Below are 21657 nucleotides of genomic sequence, written 5' to 3' on the forward strand. Positions count from 1 at the left end.
GAGAAGATAAATAAGAAAGAAGGGAAAAATATGAGCTTAAGTGATAAATATTTTAACAAATTTGGTTCATTTTCTTTTCCATCATGCTATCCAAATAGCGGAAATGATTTAATTTTTTTTTTAATTTTTTTTTTCTTTTCTTCCTTTCAAACCAAACAAAGTGCAAAGGAAAAGACGAAGAAGTCAAAGTTAAAATTATAATTTTTTCCAAAAAAAAAACTAAAATTTAATTTCATTGTCCAAAGATATATTTGTTTTAAAAAATAGTAGTATATAAGAATTATAAAAAAACAAAAAGCACCTTTGTTTTCTTGCATCCCCCAAAGGTTCCCTTATCGCACAACATGCTATTGCACTGCTAAATTCCCTGGTACACTCACAGAGAGTGAAGAGAAAGAACTAAAAAATGGAGCTGAAAGTATATGCAGATAGGATGTCCCAGCCATCTCGTGCTGTTATTATATTCTGCAAGTAATTTTCTACATTCCTTAATCCTCAATTTTTTTTTGGTTGGGGTTTGATTCATTAGTGTAATGTTCAATTATTGGGACAATTGTATCATTATCTTTAGTAATTGGAATCTGGGTTGTTTTTTGTTTTCTGGGAAATTGATGTTATCAGGGTTAATGGAATAAACTTTGAAGAAATCAAAGTGGACCTGTCCAAACGCCAGCAGTTGTCTGCCGAGTTCAAAGGTAAATTCATATAACTAGAGTATATGTTTATGGTGGGAATGGAGCTTGCTTATCATGTTTATAGATTTCATGGGTGTGCTGTATATTAATATTATTGAGAATTTATTATAAATGATTGTACTGCATACCCATCATTTGAAAGAAATAGAAATTATAATGAATTTTGGTTTTAGTTTTTTTTTTTTTTTTTTTCTTTATTTAGTGAGGTGGGCTAAGTTGCATACTTACTGCTATTTGTCCATTACCTGACTCTCCATTATTTTGACAAAGAAAGGGTCATTTGATTGGTAATTTTACATGCACATTCCATGATGCATGATTTGATACTTGGTGTTCAGTATCAAGGCATGCAAGTGGCCATTAAGTGAAAACACCAATAATGCTACTGTCCATTAAGAAAGTAATGACTAAAGTTTTCTCCTTTTTTCAAATGGGATTGTAGCAAGGATGTAAAGAAGTAAAGAACCACAGCATCTATGGTCCAAGGGGAGAGGGGCGTTAGGGGAAGTGGAAGGCTTTTAGGCTATAATCTTAAGTACATACAGTTACAGTGTTGATCACTTCGGATTTTTCTATAGGTGTGTTTGGTATTGCTTCCTTGATTATAGCAACAATAGTGTCACCAATATGAGCATATTGTTGATTACGAGCTCCTGTGATTTGAGTATGCAACAATTGTTAGGCCCCACTGTTATCTGCTACATTTATATTGAACTAACTCCTTTTTTCCCCTTTGTATGTATTTTTCAGAAATAAATCCTATGAGGCAAGTTCCAACTATTGTTGATGGAAGATTTAAGTTGTTTGAAAGGTAATCTAAAATTGTAATCCCCTGCTTCATCATAATTTGGCTGAGTCTTTCACCAAAATTTTTTGTTTGAAGAATGAGAGGGAATTTTCTGAGTGGTTGGGATATGATACTGCAACTCAACTATCATAGGGAAGAATTTTGAAAGAGATGGTTACGGAAGCATTGTAGTCATTTTCTTGTATGCTTCAGTTCCATATCTTGTTACTACATTTTAAATGTATCTAAATCTTTATTCTTTCAGACACAATAAGATTTATATTTCTTTTGAAATATTGGCTTTGAAATCCACCACTTGGTAAATATGCTTTTTTGAAAATAGTGATTAGGTTCCTATAGTTTCCCCTAGTCCAAGTTCTTGTTGAGGATATTTATACATAGCTGTGTGGATTTCTTTGGATGTCTAAATCTTATAGGCTACAGATCTTTGCAATATATGGTTTAGAGAGTCCTGATTTGGATGATATACATATGAATATATGATGAAACTGGTATCTTAAATAGTCATGGTTTCTATCATCAATCATTCCATTCATCCTTGTAATTTGCTTTATTTTATTCTAGTAATGTTCTGGAGTACATGCATCATGGCTTTTTAAAGGTCACATTCTAGACTAAAGTTCAATTTGCATATAATGTTATACCTCTACATTGGATTCATTTTTCTAGTTTCAACTTAACATATATAAAGCTGATTTATGAATGAGTCTACTTGCCATTGATGCATCTATGCTTTGGCTTGTGATGCTTATCAGATTTTGTGATGTTTTACTTGTCTAATCTCTACAATTCTGGTCCAGAATTGCTGCTGCTTGAAACATTTCTGGAAATCTAACATATGCCTGCTTCAAAAACTTTATCGAACATGTTAAAGAATTGCTTTGTTCATTTGTCTAATTAACCCTTCCTTTTTTTTTCCCAGTCATGCAATTCTTATCTATCTTGCTTCTGCATTTCCTGGAGTTGCAGATCATTGGTAAGTACATTTGCTCCTTGAGTGCAGTATATTTCTGATTTTATTTATTAACATTCAAAATGTGTGGAACACCTGATATAGATGAAGGATGATAAGGTTTTGGGGTTATTTTTTTTTTTTTTTTTTTGGTTAGTTGATGTTTTACTTGTCTAATCTCTACAATTCTGGTCCAGAATTGCTGCTGCTTGAAACATTTCTGGAAATCTAACATATGCCTGCTTCAAAAACTTTATCGAACATGTTAAAGAATTGCTTTGTTCATTTGTCTAATTAACCCTTCCTTTTTTTTTCCCAGTCATGCAATTCTTATCTATCTTGCTTCTGCATTTCCTGGAGTTGCAGATCATTGGTAAGTACATTTGCTCCTTGAGTGCAGTATATTTCTGATTTTATTTATTAACATTCAAAATGTGTGGAACACCTGATATAGATGAAGGATGATAAGGTTTTGGGGTTACTTATAAAAAAAAAAAAAGGTTTTGGGGCTGTGTGTGTGGATATGGGTAGTGTAGTGTTTTGGTCTCATTCGCTACATACTGTTTTTTGACAAAATTGAGGAAAAGAAGCCTTGTTCACCAGGATTTCCTTGACGATTTGCATATTTTGTTGTCTCCCTCAAAATCTAAACGTGCAATTTAAATGCACACTTCATTTTATGGTATAGAAGAAGAAAACTGAGCAACTTATTTAGAAAGGCATGTCTGTGTCCTAAATTTGGAAGCTAGGTGGATTCAACACCTAGGTACTCTAATGTGTATGCTGGTGTCTACATGAACTATTTTAAAATGTTGTTTCGTATCTATGTGCTTCTTGTTTCAGAAATGTTACTATATTATCTCAGTGGTTTGTTTTATTACACACACACATATATATATCCCCAGTATATACATTCTGTAGCTAATTTTAACTTCTTTTTTCTATTCATACTATTAGGTATCCAGCTGATGTTACCAGGAGAGCTAAAATTCACTCGGTGTTGGATTGGCATCACTCCAATCTACGCCGGGGTGCAGGTGCTTTCATACTAACTCCAAAAAGATGCTCTTAGTTCTTAAATAGTGAAATATAACCTTACTTCTTTTTGGTCATATTGCTAGAAACAATCAAGTGTTCTTTGTTTCGTAGAATATGATAGGGGAGTCATGGATGACTTAACATTGATATATGAGTCTTTCTAATGTTGACACGTATACTAGTATCCCCCCATATTGGCTTGACAACCATATGTTTCTGTATCCGTGAAAAAGGAGAACCTATATGAAGTGATTTCACTGGAACTTAGGTGGTGCCATGGTGTCTAGCAATACATATATCTTTGCAATTCAATGTCATCGGTATTCTGTTGTAATCCTGAAAGTTGTTTGGGAAAAAGTGACATAAATGTTAACCGGTTGTGCTGCCTATATGTGACTCTTCTCATATTTTGTCTGGAGGCAAATGTTTTTACATAGAGACATAAGGAGAGATACCTTCTTACCATGTAATAACATTATCAAAGAATATTTTTTATTTTATTTTAAAATTAGAGTTTGCATTTACAGTGGTTAAACTTGATTCTTGCATGTTGACTTACTATGATGTAGCCAATTTAAACCCCCTTCAAATAAGGGTTCTTGAGTAGGCACAATTTTGTTATAGATGCTTCATCTTTGGCAATCTTACAATGTGTTTTGGATATTGCTTATTTGCTGAAAACTGAAAACTTATTGCTGAAAACACTGTAGTAAAATAATTTTTAAAGGTGTGAGTAGTGCCGTGGGATCCAAAAATGCATTGTATGTGCGTTTTTGTGTTTTTGGCTGGGTCGTGAACAGTGCCGTGGGACCCAGCCAAAAACGCAAATGCTGGAAACGCTCCTCTGCTGCTATCCAAACTCACGCTTAGCAGTTTAAGCTGTCGATATAAACCAAATTCTTCATTTGATTTTCTGTAGTGTCCAAAATATGATTTTTTTTTTACTGACACTGCATTTGTTTTGGTGGAAAATATTTTCCTGGGTAAAATAACTTTTTTATCGATGTTTGGTTGTGACTCTGAAAATGATCCTGAACATTTTCTGGCAATTGGTTTGCATTGAAAATCATTAAATGTGGGGACGGTGGTGGTGGTGCTGATTGGTTTGCAATTGGGTTTTCTTCTTTTTCTGTCCTGTATAAGTTAGGATCTCAGAGTATATTGATGAATAAATTACTCTACCTTCTCTAGGTTAGCTACATAATGATTCCTATTGCTGATTAATATGCTATCTTTTAAAATACACTTCTTTAGTAGTAATTTGTAGTGTGGTGGGTTTCCATAAAAAAAGCCAATTCTTTTGAGTTCATAATTAGTTACTTTCCTTTGCAGCTGTAGATGCCACCTTAATTATCATGTTCCTTCCTATCAAAAAAAGGAAGATGATAATGATGCTGTGTTTTGGGATGTAAATCTACTGATATGAAAATTAGTTTTCATTAATCAGCATTGAAACTTTGGATGTTATATATTTTCTGATTATTATTTAATGTGGTGACACATATACACATTATTGGTGTTTCAATGCACTTCACCAAGATTTCTCTTTTCTGATGGTCTATTGATTTTCACTTGACTCTTCTCATTTCAGCCACATTTATTCTCAACACTGTACTAGGAGCTGCGCTTGGCCTTCCCATGAAACCACAAGTAGCTGCTGAAGCTGAGAAAATTTTGTCCTTGTCTCTGTCAAAAATAGAGTCAATTTGGCTCAAGGGGAATGGGCGCTTCTTGCTGGGTGGCTTGCAACCATCCATAGCTGATCTCAGTCTTGTTTGTGAGATTATGCAACTAGAGGTAATTGGATGTGACTCCATGCTTTGTTGTTGTTACTAGTCGTTAAACCAGCAATACATGTTGTGAGGAAATATTGTGGCAGAAAGGGGGTACAAAAATAAAGAGGTCCCAGGAAAATATAGACAAAAAGGTACCATTGAGAGAAACAAAATATAGCTATGATGGCACAATGACTTTATAGTGTTCCTCTTGTGTTTAAGCTCCCCTTTCAGCCAATTTGCTATAACAATTATGTGCATGAGGGAAATTGTCATATTTGTGCTTTTACAGTTTTTTTTTTCGCTATTGTTTGGCTTAAATGATAGAATGAAATGATCCTTCTAATGCTTTTAATTTAGTGTGATTTAAATATAAATTCTGCTCTCCCATTTGATTTAATTTATCATAAAGAATTTCAATTTTTTATAATTACATTCATTACATTCATGGAATATTTTTAGGGTTAATTGCACAAATCCTCCCTAAATTATGGAGGTACTTGTAATTTGCACCCCAAACCATTAAAAGTTGCAATCACCACCCCAATTATAACAAAGCTTGCGAATTGAATCCAATAGTGTCCGATTTATTGTCAAAACTAATGGTCACACGCAACTTACTTGACCCTAAAAAAAAATGAATTCTCCCTTTTGCCCTTATTGTTAAATTACTTAATAACCATTACTAATTTCCCAAACAGGGCAAAATACCCAGCCACTTCTTTCTGTAATTACACAACCAATTTGCCCCAAAATCCCTAACTTTCTCAGCCCAATCAGCAACTTATTTAGCTCAGGGTGGCCTCGGACCAAGGTGGCTTTCTGGCAGCCTCCTGGTGGTGCTGCAACACAGAGAGAAATTGAGACCATTTGTGTGTAGAGGACTTGACAGTTCAGTGATCGATGATGCTGCTTAAACTCAGGTCGGCGATTATTTGATACTTGGCCAGATTTGGCTTAATGATAAATTTGTGGATGCTGAATGACTTTGCTTTTGTGGTGGTATTGACTAATCAGTCTTTGTGGTTGTTGCTTGTGATTAGCTATTGGTGGGGTTGTGGGGTTGTTGGAGATTGAGAAAGTTTGGGGGAATTGGTTGTGTAATTTGCAAGTTTTCAAGCTTCGCAAGCTTTGTTATAATTGATGTGGTGATTGTGAGTTTTTATAGTTTGAGGTGCAAAGTAAAAGTACCCGCATAGTTTAAGGTGGATTTTTGTGCAATTAACCCATATTTAAATTTAATCTAAAAGTGAATAGTGTTCTTTTCTTCATTTGAATTCAATATCGTGGCATGGTAATTGGTGTTTGTTGAGAATAATGAGTGGAGAAATATAGATTAAAGAAGAACTGGTCATTCTAAGGAGATCATACACTTACAATGCTCTTAACAGACCCCAAACCAAGACAAGTTTTAAATTGGTATTAGTTGAGATAACTGGGTGGAAAAATATAAGTTAGTTTCATTTTCTCAGAGGGGAAAAAAAAAAAAAACTACTGTTGTATATTTTATCAATTGGAATTCTTATCTATGGGTGTCCATAGGCAGTTATTCTTGCTCTAGTCTTGGTGTAACATGTAGTTTATTACAATTTTTTTTTATAAGGTTATCCAGGAGAAATTGTTGGATCTCATTATATTACTTGTGTTAAATTTAGTTTTTGGATGAGAAGGATCGCAGTCGTGTACTAGGCCCACACAAGAAAGTTCAGCAGTGGATTGAGGATACAAGAAATGCCACAAAACCTCACTTTGATGAAGCACATAAAATCCTCTACAAAGCCAAAACAAAATTTCAAGTGCAGCGGACTCTGCAAGCAAACAGTGAGAGGGAGGAGTCTAGCATGAGAAAGGCATTGCCTTCAAAGATGTGATGACCGGGTTTCTGTTTCGTCGACTATTGTAAATTTTAGTGTTTACAATGTTGAGTGTTGTTGCAAGATTGTGTAATAAGGTTTCTGGGCTTGACATTGTAAATGTCACTGTTGGCTGTTGCATCAGAGGAAATAAATGTGAGTTCTATTCCAGCATTCAACTATGCCTTAATTTCAACCATTAAACCACATATATAAATAGATGTTATGTATTTTAAGTTTCCGTTCCCCCTTACCTTATTATGTGAAGTGGAAAGTCTTCACTTAGTACTTGTTATTCTATATAGCGACTTGTCAAGTCTATGAAAACTTGCTTTTTTATATTGTTGCGAGCTCTGTTATTAAATTTCTGATCCTTTTTCTGAGGTTCCATGGTAGACTTTGTTGTGTTTTGCTAGAGATGTCAAAAACTGTCTTACAAGTGAGTTGAAGCTCAAGATTATAAATGGACTGAGAGCCTGAGGGTGTCACACTCATGGCTCTCCTATATGAGCCAAGTGGTCTGGTAAAAATCATTAAAAATATTTTGGAGAGGGGGGCGGGGGTGGGGGTGGGGGGGGTCTCTTTAAGCTCAGATGAGCATGAGCTCATCTGTTTTGGTTTTTCTAATCCAAACTTTTGGAGCACCAACCAACAAAGTCTTGAATTAGACTCCCTTCACAGTCACACCCAAGAAATATACGGACAGAAAACCCCAAGAAGTTCTGAACAAAGATTTTTGTTTGCCTCACTCTTTTTCTATCTGGATCATTCTGAGCTTGCAGAAGATCACAAACTCATTGAAAATGTTTTGGATACATAGTACCCTCTCTGTAGTATCATCATTGTGATATGGTTGCATTCCCATCCAGATGTTTCTTGCACATCAAGAATATTATATCATCTAATCTGAATGCAACATTGCAAATGGATTCTTTAGCAGTATTTCAACAATTTCCAATCCTCCAGTATACAAGTCATATAAAAAACTGATATCTTCCAATTTTGAGTTTATGTCATACTAGGGATGTTCAAAGTAAATGTTGCATATAAGAGCATTCCCATAAGGTGTGTCAAATGCCAAATATTTGGCATTTGACACACCAAACACCCAAAAACCACTCATATCAAGTGTTCTAAATGCCAAAATATTTGACATGAGTGAATAGTATAATCTCAAAAATGAAAGCATACAGACAGAAATGGTAAAAGTTTTATTATTATTTTTGTTCTCTTTTCTCTCTCCTCTCTCATCACTTTATTCTTTTTTCTCTCCTCTCTCATCAATCTCTTCCTTAGACATTCCTATCAACCTACCTCTCCTCTTTTCTTCTTTCACTCTTTTTTCTTCTCTCCTGTTGCTTTTCTCTCTTCCTTTTAGCCTCGTCGTGCCACCTCCTCGACCTGATGCCGATCTCTATTGCTGTGGTTTTTTTTTTTTGGTAGTGATTTGATGGGTGGGTTCAACAATGGGTGGGTTTAGATGGTGATGGGCAGATCAGTGGTGGTGGGTTGCCATGGGTAGATTCAGTAGTGGGTGGGTTGGCTTATGGGTGGGTTGCGATGGTGATGGGCGAATCGGTGGTGGTGGGTTGGCGGTGGCAGTGGGTGGGTTCATAGCAATGGCAATGGGTAGGTGTGTGGGATGCGGCTGTTTGGGTTGTGTTTTTTGTTTTTTTGTTTTGTTTTAAAAGATAGACAATGGATTTTGTTATGGATGTGATGTTCTAATGTGGTGGGTTTGATTTTGGGTGTTTATGTGGTGTTCTGATATGGTGGTTTTGGTGTGAGACAGTAGTAGGGTGGGATGTGGGGCGTTGATGGGTGCTGGCAGTAGGGGTGGGCTGTAGGTTGTGGTGGGGGTGGTGAGTTTTTTTATTTTGTATTTTTATATATTGTTGGTTTTTTAAATGTTATTTTAATATTTGTATATATTATTTTAATGTATAGAATTGAAGAATAAAAGATGTGATATACGATGAATTGTAAAATGATGTATTAAAATAATAAAGCAGTGTTTTTGATATGTCAAAATGACATTTTTATAGAACACCTTATGGGAATGTTCTAAGAGTGACTCTAAGACCGACTACTGGTTCGCTTTTGAGATGGCACATGCCGAAGTAATTTCATTTTCTAAACTACCACGTACAATTGTTGCAAATAAGTCATACAATGACATAAATGTGAATAGTTATCACCGATTTATTTATTTATTTTTTTTTCATCTTTCATTAAAAACAATTACTTTCTTGTTTTCTGGTTTTTCGGTGCCTTCACTAATCTTCATCTTATTCATCTTTTGGTCACTGTCACACTACTTCTGTACAGGGTATACCAACAAAACAAGTACACTATTTACAATTTTTCATCAATCAACACTGCCTAAATTGATCCTAGGAGAACCTTAACTCCTAGATGCTTATTGACAAATATGGATCGGAGCCAACATTGTTGATTACTCAATTTGTATTCCATGTAAGTCCAGGTTATTCAACTTATGGGGAAGTGGGTGGGATGTGGGGCGTTGATGGGTGTTGGCAGTGGGGGTGGGCTGTAGGTTGTGGTGGGGGTGGTGAGTTTTTTTATTTTGTATTTTTATATATTGTTGGTTTTTTAAATGTTATTTTAATATTTGTATATATTATTTTAATGTATAGAATTGAAGAATAAAAGATGTGATGTACGATGAATTGTAAAATGATGTGTTAAAATAATAAAGTAGTGTTTTTGATATGTCAAAATGACATTTTTATAAAACACCTTATGGGAATGTTCTAAGAGTGACTCTAAGACCGACTACTAGTTCGCTTTTGAGATGGCACATGCCAAAGTAATTTCATTTTCCAAACTACCAAATACAATTGTTTCAAATAAGTCATACAATGACATAAATGTGAATAGTTATCACCGATTTTTTTTTTTTCATCTTTCATTAAAAACAATTACTTTCTTGTTTTCTGGTTTTTCGGTGCCTTCACTAATCTTCATCTTATTCATCTTTTGGTCACTGTCACACTACTTCTGTACAGGGTATACCAACAAAACAAGTACACTATTTACAATTTTTCATCAATCAACACTGCCTAAATTGATCCTAGGAGAACCTTAACTCCTAGATGCTTATTGACAAATATGGATCGGAACCAACATTGTTGATTACTCAATTTGTATTCCATGTAAGTCCAGGTTATTCAACTTATGGGGTCTCTTGTAATACTTTAACAAGAGGGAGCTGCAAACAACACTGACAGAAGAGGCTGCCATTGCAGCTCCAGCAGTCCATGGTGGTAAACGAAATCCAGTAAATGGGAAAATGACCCCAGCTGCAATTGGGATACCAAGCATATTATACCCCAAAGCCCAAACGTAATTAAGACGTATACGTGAGAAGGTCTTCCTGGAAAGATCAATTGCAGTTATCACATCTTCCAAGTTGCTCTTCATGAGAACAATATCAGCTGCTTCGATAGCAATGTCTGTGCCAGCACCAATGGCCATTCCAACATCTGCAGCAACAAGTGCTGGTGAGTCATTGATGCCATCTCCTACCATTGCCACAGTGTAGCCTGCAGCCTGTGAATGAGAAACGGAACTTACACGTTTTAAAGTCTTTAAGCATACAAAAACACTTGGACTTAGCTAGGCCTGTGACTCTGTCAAAATGTTAGTCTTGATGACCAACAATTTAGTAAAAGATATTTCAGATTTAATCCACAAAAAGATACATGGAGGTAGAGATATCATATCAGATATGGTCTTTGTCAAGTTAATCTTTTAAGAAAACAAGATCTAGACGTGGATGAATGATCACTGGGATAAATACTATGTTGGTCCCTCGGAGTATTGAACTATGGCATGTGTCCATGGTTCATTTAATCTCGAATTACGTAAAAAAAGGTTTCTTCAAGTGATGTACGTTACATACCTGAAATTCCCTCACTTTCTTTGCTTTATCCTCTGGTTTGGCTTCTGCAATAACAGTTTCAATTCCAACTTCCTTGCCAATGGCATTGGCAGTTCCCCAATTATCACCTGTCACCACTATGCTTTTAATTTTCATGGACTTGAGAATGGAAATGACTTCTTGAGCACCTGGTTTAAGGGGGTCAGATATGGCCAGAACTCCGGCGACTTCCCTATCTATAGATACTAGAATCCCAGTTTGAGCCATGCCTTCAGCTTGTGCAAGTATATCTTCAGCACTGGCTGGAATGGCAATGTTCTGGTCCAACATCAAACTCTTGTTGCCCACTATTATTTCCTTGTTTTGAACAACGGCTTTCACTCCATTGCCAGTAATGGAGATAAAGTCTTGTGCTTCTGGCCAAGCAGGGTTCTCTTTATCTGCTACAAATTTCTTGGCATATGTCACTATGGCCTTGGCTAATGGGTGCTCACTGTTCACCTAAGACAGACATATTAAGCCAACATCATCAATGACAGAGTTACGTATTATCACTCTTGCTACAAAGGGGGACAACATTTTTCACAATTGCCAATATGGCATGTTGTGATTGAAGCAACATCTTTACCTAGGTCCACTACATGCCACGTCAGCAGTTGTGAAGAATGTTGGATCCCTAGACTTGTTGCTAAAAGATATAGAATCCGCAGGGAAAAAGGTATACCTCGATTGCAGCAATGAGAACATAGAATTCTCGAAGTTCCATATTTTTCAAAAGTTGTGTGTCAACGACCACTGGTTTCCCAACCGTGAGAGTCCCTGTCTTGTCAAATATGATGCAGTTAACCTACAAGAGTAAATAGACACACATGAAGCAGATCCAAGAATGCTGGGTTAAAAACATAAAATATTTAAGGAATATAGATTAATTTCCATGAGTTACCTAGAATAAGAAATTTAAGACTTACTGACGACCATGACTTACTAGAAACAAACACGATCCAGAACATTGGTCCACTTAATTGTTAATGAGTTTTAAGTTCTTTTTCTTATTCAAGTGTTCCCAGGTGAAGTAGTTACAATATAGAAAGCATAAAAAGAGGTCAAATCTTGGAAACCTACAAGCATTTGGTTAGGTAATGGAACTTGTCTATACCTAAACCTCTCCTTTCTTGGTCTCTGTCTTCTTGGAGAATAAAGATCACAATGGAAGAATTCTAACTTGGCTGGGGAAAAGTATATGAGAAGTAATTGCAGAAGTAGTAGTTCACTAGTTCTTGTCGCTTAACCATAATGTTGAACAGCAGTATTCTAAGGACAAGTTTGAAGTCCTAATAAATTTAGATTCAAGGAATCAAGTTGATACTGATAGGAAGAATTAGTATCAAGCAATTCAATACTAAGTAACGTGGATAGAGCTCAATATCTGCAATTTTCATATAAATTAGCAAATTCAAAGATGAATTTCACATTGCTACCTTATGTGTACTTTCTAAAGCTTGACCACCTTTAATTAGTACTCCTTGAGATGCACCAACTCCAGTACCAACCATAACAGCAGTTGGGGTTGCTAGGCCTAGAGCACAAGGGCATGCTATGACCATGACAGAGATCCCAAACTGAAGTGCAAGCTCAAAGCTACTCATGGAAGATGGTATCCAAGATTTTGGGTAGCTGTGGAACCTTCCAGCCAAAAACCAGGCAAGCCAAGTTGAAAATGAAAGCATAATGACCTGCAAAAGAAAGCTATTTGATAACAAATGCCTCCACAAACAAACTAATAACAGGTAAAAACTTTATCAAAAGGTATCCAGAAAGAGGATAAAGCATTGGTAATGCATACTTACCAGAGGCACAAAGTATTTAGAAATGTGGTCAGCGAACTTCTGGACTGGAGCTTTAGCCATTTGTGCTGATTCAACAAGTTGAACAATCTGGGAAAGGGCACTGTCTGATCCTACTCTAGTTGCTTTGATGCGCAACATCCCATTCTCATTCACAGTTCCTCCAATCACAGTGTCTCCCTTCCTTTTTGACACTGGCCGCGCTTCTCCTGTTATCATGCTCTCATTTACATGGCTTTCCCCCCACAAAACATAACCATCTGAAGCTACTTTGGCACCAGGGATAATCTTAATCACATCGTTTTTTTGTATTAACCGGCTATCAATTTCTTGTTCATTTATCACATTTCCTTCATCATCCAGAGTTAACAATACAGCTGTTTCAGCCGCCAAGTCCATAAGCTTGGCAATAGCTTCTGATGTCTTTCCCTTAGCCAAAACCTCTAAATACTTCCCAACTAGAATAAATGAAATAAGCATTGAGCTAGTCTCAAAGAAATCTGTACCCTTGAAATCTTTAGAGTAAGCAGCCCTTAACACTGAGTAGACAGAATAAAAGTAGGCTGAATTTGTTCCCAAGGCGACCAAAACATCCATATTAGCAGAACCATGGCGCAAAGCTTTATAGGCTCCTATGTAGAATCTTCTGCCTATGATGAACTGTACCGGCGTAGAGAGCTCCCACCTCAACATCATACCAACAGTCATCATGTTGACTAGTTTGGTATCTAATACCATCTTAATTCCAGGAATATACATGAAAACCATGGATGTTAGAAACACGGGAATCGTAAAAACCAAACTCCATACAAAGAATTTATAATATTGCTTAATTTCCTGCTGTCTGCCAGTTTCTTCCCCTTCTCTGGGATATATTGTTGCTTTGAAATGTCCACTCCCAGTTGACTCAATGACACTGATAAAAGTTCTGGGTCCTGCCATATCTGGTTCATAAGAAATGGAAACTTTGCTGAGTTCAGGGTATATTTCCACTTCTTGAACCCCTGGAAGCACTTGGAGAGACTTTTCAATCATATTCAAGGAATGATCAGTGTCTACACCATCAACTTTGAGTTCTATCTTGTTGATATTATCCCCACTACTAATAAGTGTGCCCTCAAATCCAGTTTCTTCTATGACTTGCAACAGCTGACTATAGCTCACAAACTTTGGATTATAATGAACTTCTGCCTTTTCAGTTGCTAAGGCCACTTGGGCATTTTGCACACCTGAAATTGCTTTCAGAGCTGATTCTATAGTGGAGGAGCAAGAAGTACAAGTCATTCCACTTATGCGTATTTTGCATACTTGTGTGGATCTCTCGATTGTGTCATCTTTGATCAATGTGGCTTGAAATCCAACTTTTTCAATAGTCTCTCGTATTCTTTCCTCCTATAAAATGATTAAACAATATGATACTGCTAAGAATTAATTAATGCAACTTTATAATAGTCCTTCAATTACTCAATGCAATTTAGCTCGCTTACTTGCAGTACAATGCATCTTTTTAAATACATTTAACAGTTTATATTAATTATACAATTATATTATGACACATATTATAATCAAAAAATAATTTTCCATATGTTAATGTTATCATGTACTACAATTAATGTTATCATGTACTACAAAAAGAGAATTATGTGGTTAAGATGCTAAGTTAGTTGAAATAATTAAATAATTGTAAATTCACTTGAGTAATATGCTCACATTCTTCATATACATATAAATATCTATATATATCTAAAAGCTGAAGTGTAGAATTCATTGTTGCTACGCTCTTGGTGAGCCACATCAATGGCCAATTATCCACCCATTTTCAACATTTTCTCTCTTATTTTCAAGTTTTTTTTTTTCTTATTAATTTTCCAACTTATTGTACATTTTCTCTAACTTTTCCCCTCCTTTTTACATTTTCATCTCTCCACTACTATTTACCTTAATATCACTTTTCCTCTATCTCTTTATCTTCCTTAATTTTTTGCTTTTCTAATTCCCCTCCTCTTACTATAAATTTACAATTAGCTTTTCCATTCTATTCATAATTTTTTCACACACAAAAGGTTATTTCTCTCTCTCATTTTTTTTTTTGGGTGGATTTTATTATATTTTTCTTGCATCTCTACTTTAGGTTGATGAATTTTTGTATTATTTGGAACTCTACTTTGAGTTGATGTGATTAAGTTTTGTGTTTTTAATTTGTTATCTTTTTGATTTCATTGACGTTGTCATATTGCATTATAAAGATAGTATATAAGAATATAATGTTATTTTATTATATAACATGATTTGGATAATTTGGTGTTTATAACTATATTTTTTATTTTTACTTTTTTTCTTCTCATATTAATTTTTATAAATTTCTTATTATTCTCTCTCACATTCTCTTTTGAAAAAGTGGTTATTCTCTTTCTATTGGTTTTTTATTCTTTCTTGCAACTCTACTTTATATTAATGAATCATTGTGATTTTTAAAACTCTATTTTTTGTTCATACGTTTTGGTGTTGTATTTTTTAGTTCCCCATCACAAGTTCTCTCTCACTCTCTCTCTCTCTCTCTCCAATAAAATTTAGAGAATAAATTATACATATTCATTATAAGTTTGATAAGAGCTTTAATTATCATGATAATCTCTTTTAAAAGAATGAATAATTTGAATAATTTATTTAAATAAAAATTATACATACATACATAGATGTATGCATATATTTATTTATATTGCTTACATGTATAATCAACCTCATGCAAATTTTTTTTAAGTACACAGTAATACTTATTAGAACATACATGAAAATAGTAATACTAGTGTTTTAAACCAGGTTTATAATACATTATATAACATGAAAGTAGTTGTAGACTAGGGTTATAAACAGTAGACACTAGACACACACAACCGATGTGGGATAAACATTTTTTTTTTAGTAAACAGCAATACTTATTAACACTAAACAGTAATACCTCATGCAATTCATTTAAAAATAACGACATTAAGGTTGCGTTTGTTTTGGGTGAAATTCATTTCTGGAAATGGTTTTCTATATTTTCGGGTGTTTGGTTGCGCCGGAAAATTGCTTTTTCCGGAAATCATTTTCAGTTGACTCACGGTCAAGGGTGAAAATGATTTACGGAATCATTTTCACTTCAAATGATTTCCGGAAAATGGAGAGAAAGAGAGAGCATGAAGACAGAGAGAGGGAAAGAGAGAAAGAGAGCACCAGCACCCCGAACCCAGTGAGCCCAGACACGCCGAAGACGTCGCCGACGAACCCCGAGCACCGCGCCTTCGATCACCGCACCGTCGAACCTCGAGCACCGCGCCGGCGATCGCCTTCGATCACCTCTGCTCGATCTCGCGATCTAGCCTTCGTCTATCGCGACTCGCCTTCGATCTCCCACTAGCGAACCCAGAAGCCGTCGATCGTCGTCGCACCGCGCCTCGCCGTCGATCGTCGTCGCCGCGTCGCGCCGTCGATCGTCGTCGCCGCGTCGCGCCGTCGATCGCTTCCTCTTCCTCGATCTCTCAGCGCTTTTTTTTTTTTTTTTTTTTGATGAACTGATTATTGGTGTTGTTGTTGTTGTTGTTGTTGTTGTGGTGTTGTGGTAGCCGGAATTTGTTGTTGTTGTTGTTGTTGTTGTGGTGGCCGGAATTTGTTGCCGGAATTTGTTGTAGGAAAATAGCATTTTCCTAATTAAACCAAACACATGAAAATATTTTCCACACCAATTTTCATAAAACAACCAAACACTTAAAAATATTTTCCTTTTCCAAAAAATAGCATTTCCGGAAAATATGTATTTTCCGGAAAATATTTTACGGGAACCAAACGGACCCTAAAACAAATGAATAACTGCCCTAAAGATTACATTTGTATATTCATAGCCTTTATGTTTAGAAATACTTTCACTTAAATTTAGCCGTATTGAAATGGATTGAAATGATACATTAATGTGGCTCAACAAAAGCATGGCAACAATAAATGCTATGCTTAAGATTTTAGATATTATGAGTTTGAGATTTATATATACAATTTTTAATAAATTTGGATTTAGATTGGGTGCTTTCAACCCAAACATGTCTTTTTCCATTATGTAAGTGCACAAAAATCGATCGAAGTGGATCAAAATGAACTGAAGTGATCCGAATTGGACCAAATGGAACAAAGTGGAATAAGAACAAATGGACCGAAAAGGACCAATGTGGATAGAATGGGACCAAATTGGACCGAAGTGGACATACTGGACTGAACAGACCGAATAGAACCACTGTGGACTGAATAAGACCGAATAGAACCAAAGTGGACCGAATAGGACTGAAGTAGATCAAAGTGGACAGAATGAACCAAATAGGACCAATGTGAACCAAATAGGACTAAATAGAACCAAAGTTGACAAAATGGACTGAATAGGACCAAAGTGGACATAATTGGCCTAATAGGACAGAAGTGTACAGAATAGGACCAATGTGGACCGAATATGGTCAATGTGGCCTGAATGGACTGAAATGAACCGAAGTGGATTGAATAGAAATTTAGTGGACAGAATGGGCTAAATGGGACCGAATTTGACCAAATATGACTAAAGAGGACAGAATGGACCAAATAGAACCAATGTGGACCAAAGAAGACTTTCGAATATTTATAATTTTTAAAGCATTTTCAGAGCTCATATTTCTAATTTCTAATGTCTATTTTAGTATTTTCCTCATATTTTTTAACTCAAAACTAAAGAGTTTAGCCCAAATATAATAAAATTTCATACTTTTCAACCCAAAAATTAAGAAAAAAAAAAGAATTTTTGAGCTAAACTTAAAAAGAAAACCTACAAAAAGAATCAATATAAGGCCCAATTGTTTAATTGGACCAAATAGAAATTGTTTAATTTTTAGGGAGAACAAATTATCTTCAAAAAATTTTGGAGGAAAAAAATATATTATATTACAATACAAAATAATTATTTATTTTTACACATCACATGAGTCTATGACTAGTATTAATTAAAAACCAATGATATAGTGAAAACTAATTTCTCAGATGTTAATGATATCATATACCACAAAATGAGTGGTATACATGGGTCATTAAAAAACTTCCTACGAAAATTCTAAAAAAATTTATAGTGCACTTCAGAAGGAGGATTAACTATAAATCACTGCGCACCTTTGGCACTATGATCATTTCACAAAAAGGATTAAACTTGTGCTGCTTAAGGTAATTGTGATAAAAGTAATAACTTTTTATATGATACTGCTGCTTTATTAAAAAGGAAACAAACACAATCACAAAAGGATGGCCCCCATCTCCCTCACCATGGCCCTGAAAAACAAAGGAGGGCATCCTTTTATCAAAGAACAAAAAGGCCCAATTCACCTAATTAATTATGGGCCAATGAATGCTTCCCTAACTACATGCATGGCTTTACCTAACGAGGGATCCTATTATGGGCTTAAATAATTAGACCCATTTAGCTGAACTCGGAGCACTTTAGTGGGCTGAATCGGCTGATTACATTTCAAAAACCATACCCAAGGTTGAGCTCAATTTAGGGGCTGTTTGATACCAGTGTTTAAATAACAGTTTTCAGTATTTAAATAATAATAACATTTCTGATATATATTTTTATAACACTTAAATACGTATTTTCATAACACTGAAAACTAAATAATGATACTAGAAATCTTCAACCAAATGGACCGTTGCTCAAAGTCAAATTCAGAATCGGTATCAAATATAGAGTTTTCATTAGGTTCCTCCCTTTAATAAAACAATTAACGTAATGATTTTATTTTAGACCGAATTAAAATGTCAAGTATGACACAGAAAAAGGAAAACGTATGAAAGAATGATCAAACAAAGTTAAAGCAGCATTGGCCCCAAGATGAAGGGTCAAGTATATAAAGTTAATTGGGGTTGGGGGCCTAGTGCATAAATTGGGCAGGGAATCAACAATTCAGACAGGGCTGTACCTTAGCCTCAATTATACAAATGTCAATTATATGCGACTATTTCGTGATGAACATGGCAAGTCATTCAAACTCGGTCAACTTCAAGCAATCAAGGACGAAAGCGAAAGTTTGTAAAAAGTAAAGGGGGAGCCATTTATTAGGGAACATAAGTAGGTTACGTCTTGAATTATTAAAGAAAATGATAAGGACACACACACACAATATCTCTCATCAAAAATAGTGATTTCTACCTTTACAAAGCTTTGATTCTCCAAAAAAAAAAAAAAAAAACCTTTACAAAGCTTTGACTGTGAGTCCTTTAACCTTTGAGAACGATTTGAAATTTTAGAGCTCTCATATTAAAAGTTTTTATTTATTTATTTATTATTATTATTTAGACATTGGATATACAATAATTTTAGGGAGCTTCAAATGGCTAAAAGCCTAAAAGACCCAACATTTTGGAAAGAAAATGCAAATAATTTAATATTACTATTATTATTATTGTTATTATTATTCAAAAATGAAGGGTACGTAGTATAGAATATTTTCCTAACTATATACTTCTCTTTTTTTTAGAAATAACTATATACTTCTCTAGTTAACATATGTTTCAATGAAACATAAGAACCAAAATTAATTTTAAAGTTTATATATACCATAATAACTCGTAGAGTATATTCATGTAAGGTTGGTAAAAATTCATCTTTTTATTTTTTTGGCTGAGTTAGTGAATGACTAAATGTCCATCATGAATCATGACTGTTCAATTAATTTCCAGCTGGAAAATTTACTTAAATATTTTAATACATTTTTTCTTGATAAGAATTTTATACGAATATTTTTTTCCCGAACAAATGGAGGAAGAATCATATCAAACATACCCTTTTTTTAAAGAATAATATCAAACATACCTAACCCTTTTTTTTTTTTTTTTTTTTTTTGTTGTTGTTGATAAAATACCTTTTTTTGTTTGTTAGTCTAATAAGAAAGAAATATTCGTTACTTCGAACTTTATGTAAAAATTAAAATATTCGAATATTTTCTTTCCTTCTCCATGGGCTAGCATTTAAAAGAAAAATAATTGCAATAGTAATATCGCGTCTGATATGATGTCTCACACACAACATCATCCAGATATACATGACACATAAATGAATATCCTTTTTCTTTAAGGAAAGAATGAATATCATTAGGTGTAACATGTATGTAAATAGTAAAACTTGGTAGCAATGTGAAATTACAGGCTAAATTTTGCTACACACTTCTTATTAATTGCATACTCTCATATATCATTTTTCTGAAAATAAGATTTCATTTATAATTGTGAAAATTGTTTCAAAACATTTTTTTTTTTGAGAAAAAAAATGTGTGTAACTATCCCATATATAAGTTTGTAACTATCCAATTAAAACCTTTTCTTTTGGGTGCCTCAAACCATCTCAATCACCTTCATGATAAAAAAGAAAAAGAAAAAAGAGAGCACTAATTAATTATATTTTCTGGGAAACATGTTATGAACAAAACAAAGAAAGAAACAAAGAGACATGTACATCAAATCATGAGAACACAAAGTGGTTGAAAATAAACTTACGTTGATTAAACTCGGGTAGTAGAGGACTTGTGCCCTATTAGTGAGGACATCTACGACGGCCTCATGTATCCCAGGAAGCCCATTGATGGCCTTCTCGACCGGAACAGCACACGTCGAGTCTGTCATTCTGGTGACTGAGAACAAGGCCTTTGCTAATTCAGATTCTCCTCTTGTTTGCTTAGGCGTTGGGGCGTAGTCTGGGCTTGGAGTTAGGTTCCAGCACATTTGTTGCAAATGAAACTCGATATTGCTCGAGGCTTGGTGGCCATAGCCATGAGTATATATGATATATATTTGTGTCTCTCACTAAAAATCAAAAAAGCTAAATTCTTTCGCTATACACTATTCCTTACCCTTTAAAAAGTGAGCTTTTGTGCAAATTTAAAAAGAAAAGGGATATATGGAAGAACCAGAATATGAAGTTTGAGAATAGGAGGTTAGTTAGTGCTGCCTTTTTTGCATAATTGGACACACATTTTAATACTCCACCATGTTGCGAAATCAGAACTATTTATAGTATTTAAAAACGACATGGTTGAACACAGTTCAGGGGTCCACCATCACTAGCTATTCCCACTAAAAACTGAAAGCCTTGCACGAACAATTCTAAACAATTTTTAAGAAACTGACATCCCATATGACACTAAACCAAATTATTAAGCTTTTCTTTCCGGAAAACCTACGTAGGAATTGCACTTACGACGGACGAACACTATGATCAAGAGAGATGAAGGAGTTTTCTTATTGTCTCTATTGTGCTTAAATGAGTAAAGACAGGTGGGAAAAGTGGTAGAAATATGTCCCATTCAAAAACCATTTTTGGCTCACGTTTTCTTTACACGCATATATATACTTTTTGTTCTTTCTTGCCTCTCTTTCTTAGTCATAAGTACTAATTCAACTCGTAAGGGTGGAAGTTCTTGGTCTTTGTGGCCAGAGCTCACATCCTTCGAAGCCATAAGCTCTGGTAGTTAGATTGGTTTGAGGAAAACATAAGATATGGCTCCTGCTGTCTCTTCTTTTACACTAAGCAGTAGAAAACAAATTTATATATATATATATATATATATGAGATAGTTCAAGTTACACATTTTTTAAACTATTGATTTCAATTAAATTGGCTAAAAAATCACTATTGTCCACGTCAGCTTGCCTAATTAAGAATATATTCTCTCTCTCTCGTCATTAAATTCCAAACCTCTTTAGTGCCGTGAGAGAGAATTAATTTTCTTTGTTTTTTACTTTTTCAGTT

At 34.8% G+C, this 21657-nt stretch overlaps 2 protein-coding genes across 3 annotated transcripts; one reads left to right on the forward strand and one right to left on the reverse strand.

Annotated features, from left to right (window-relative positions):
- Positions 1-281: 281 nt before the first annotated feature.
- Positions 282-7460, forward strand: LOC112005234 (glutathione S-transferase T1). Of its 2 annotated transcripts, none has more exons than XM_024037487.2 (7): positions 282-471; positions 622-695; positions 1446-1506; positions 2426-2479; positions 3413-3492; positions 5085-5290; positions 6924-7460. In XM_024037487.2, exons 1-7 carry the CDS (start codon positions 407-409, stop codon positions 7137-7139), a joined length of 756 nt encoding a protein of 251 aa, XP_023893255.2. In that variant the 5' UTR covers positions 282-406; the 3' UTR covers positions 7140-7460. The 2 variants fall into 2 exon arrangements, with proteins under 2 accessions (XP_023893255.2, XP_065621240.1); XM_065765168.1 differs by lacking the exon at positions 2426-2479 and adding an exon at positions 2775-2828.
- A 2634-nt stretch (positions 7461-10094) lies between these two features.
- LOC112004748 (probable copper-transporting ATPase HMA5) lies at positions 10095-21135 on the reverse strand. Its single transcript, XM_024036983.2, has 6 exons — positions 20406-21135; positions 12873-14261; positions 12504-12758; positions 11750-11872; positions 11047-11526; positions 10095-10694 (listed from the first exon to the last, which is right to left on the reverse strand). Exons 1-6 carry the CDS (start codon positions 20628-20630, stop codon positions 10278-10280), a joined length of 2889 nt encoding a protein of 962 aa, XP_023892751.2. The 5' UTR covers positions 20631-21135; the 3' UTR covers positions 10095-10277.
- Positions 21136-21657: the final 522 nt, after the last annotated feature.

This window comes from Quercus suber, unplaced genomic scaffold (assembly GCF_002906115.3).
Source record: "Quercus suber isolate HL8 unplaced genomic scaffold, Cork oak 2.0 scaffold_23, whole genome shotgun sequence".
Lineage (NCBI taxonomy): Eukaryota > Viridiplantae > Streptophyta > Magnoliopsida > Fagales > Fagaceae > Quercus > Quercus suber.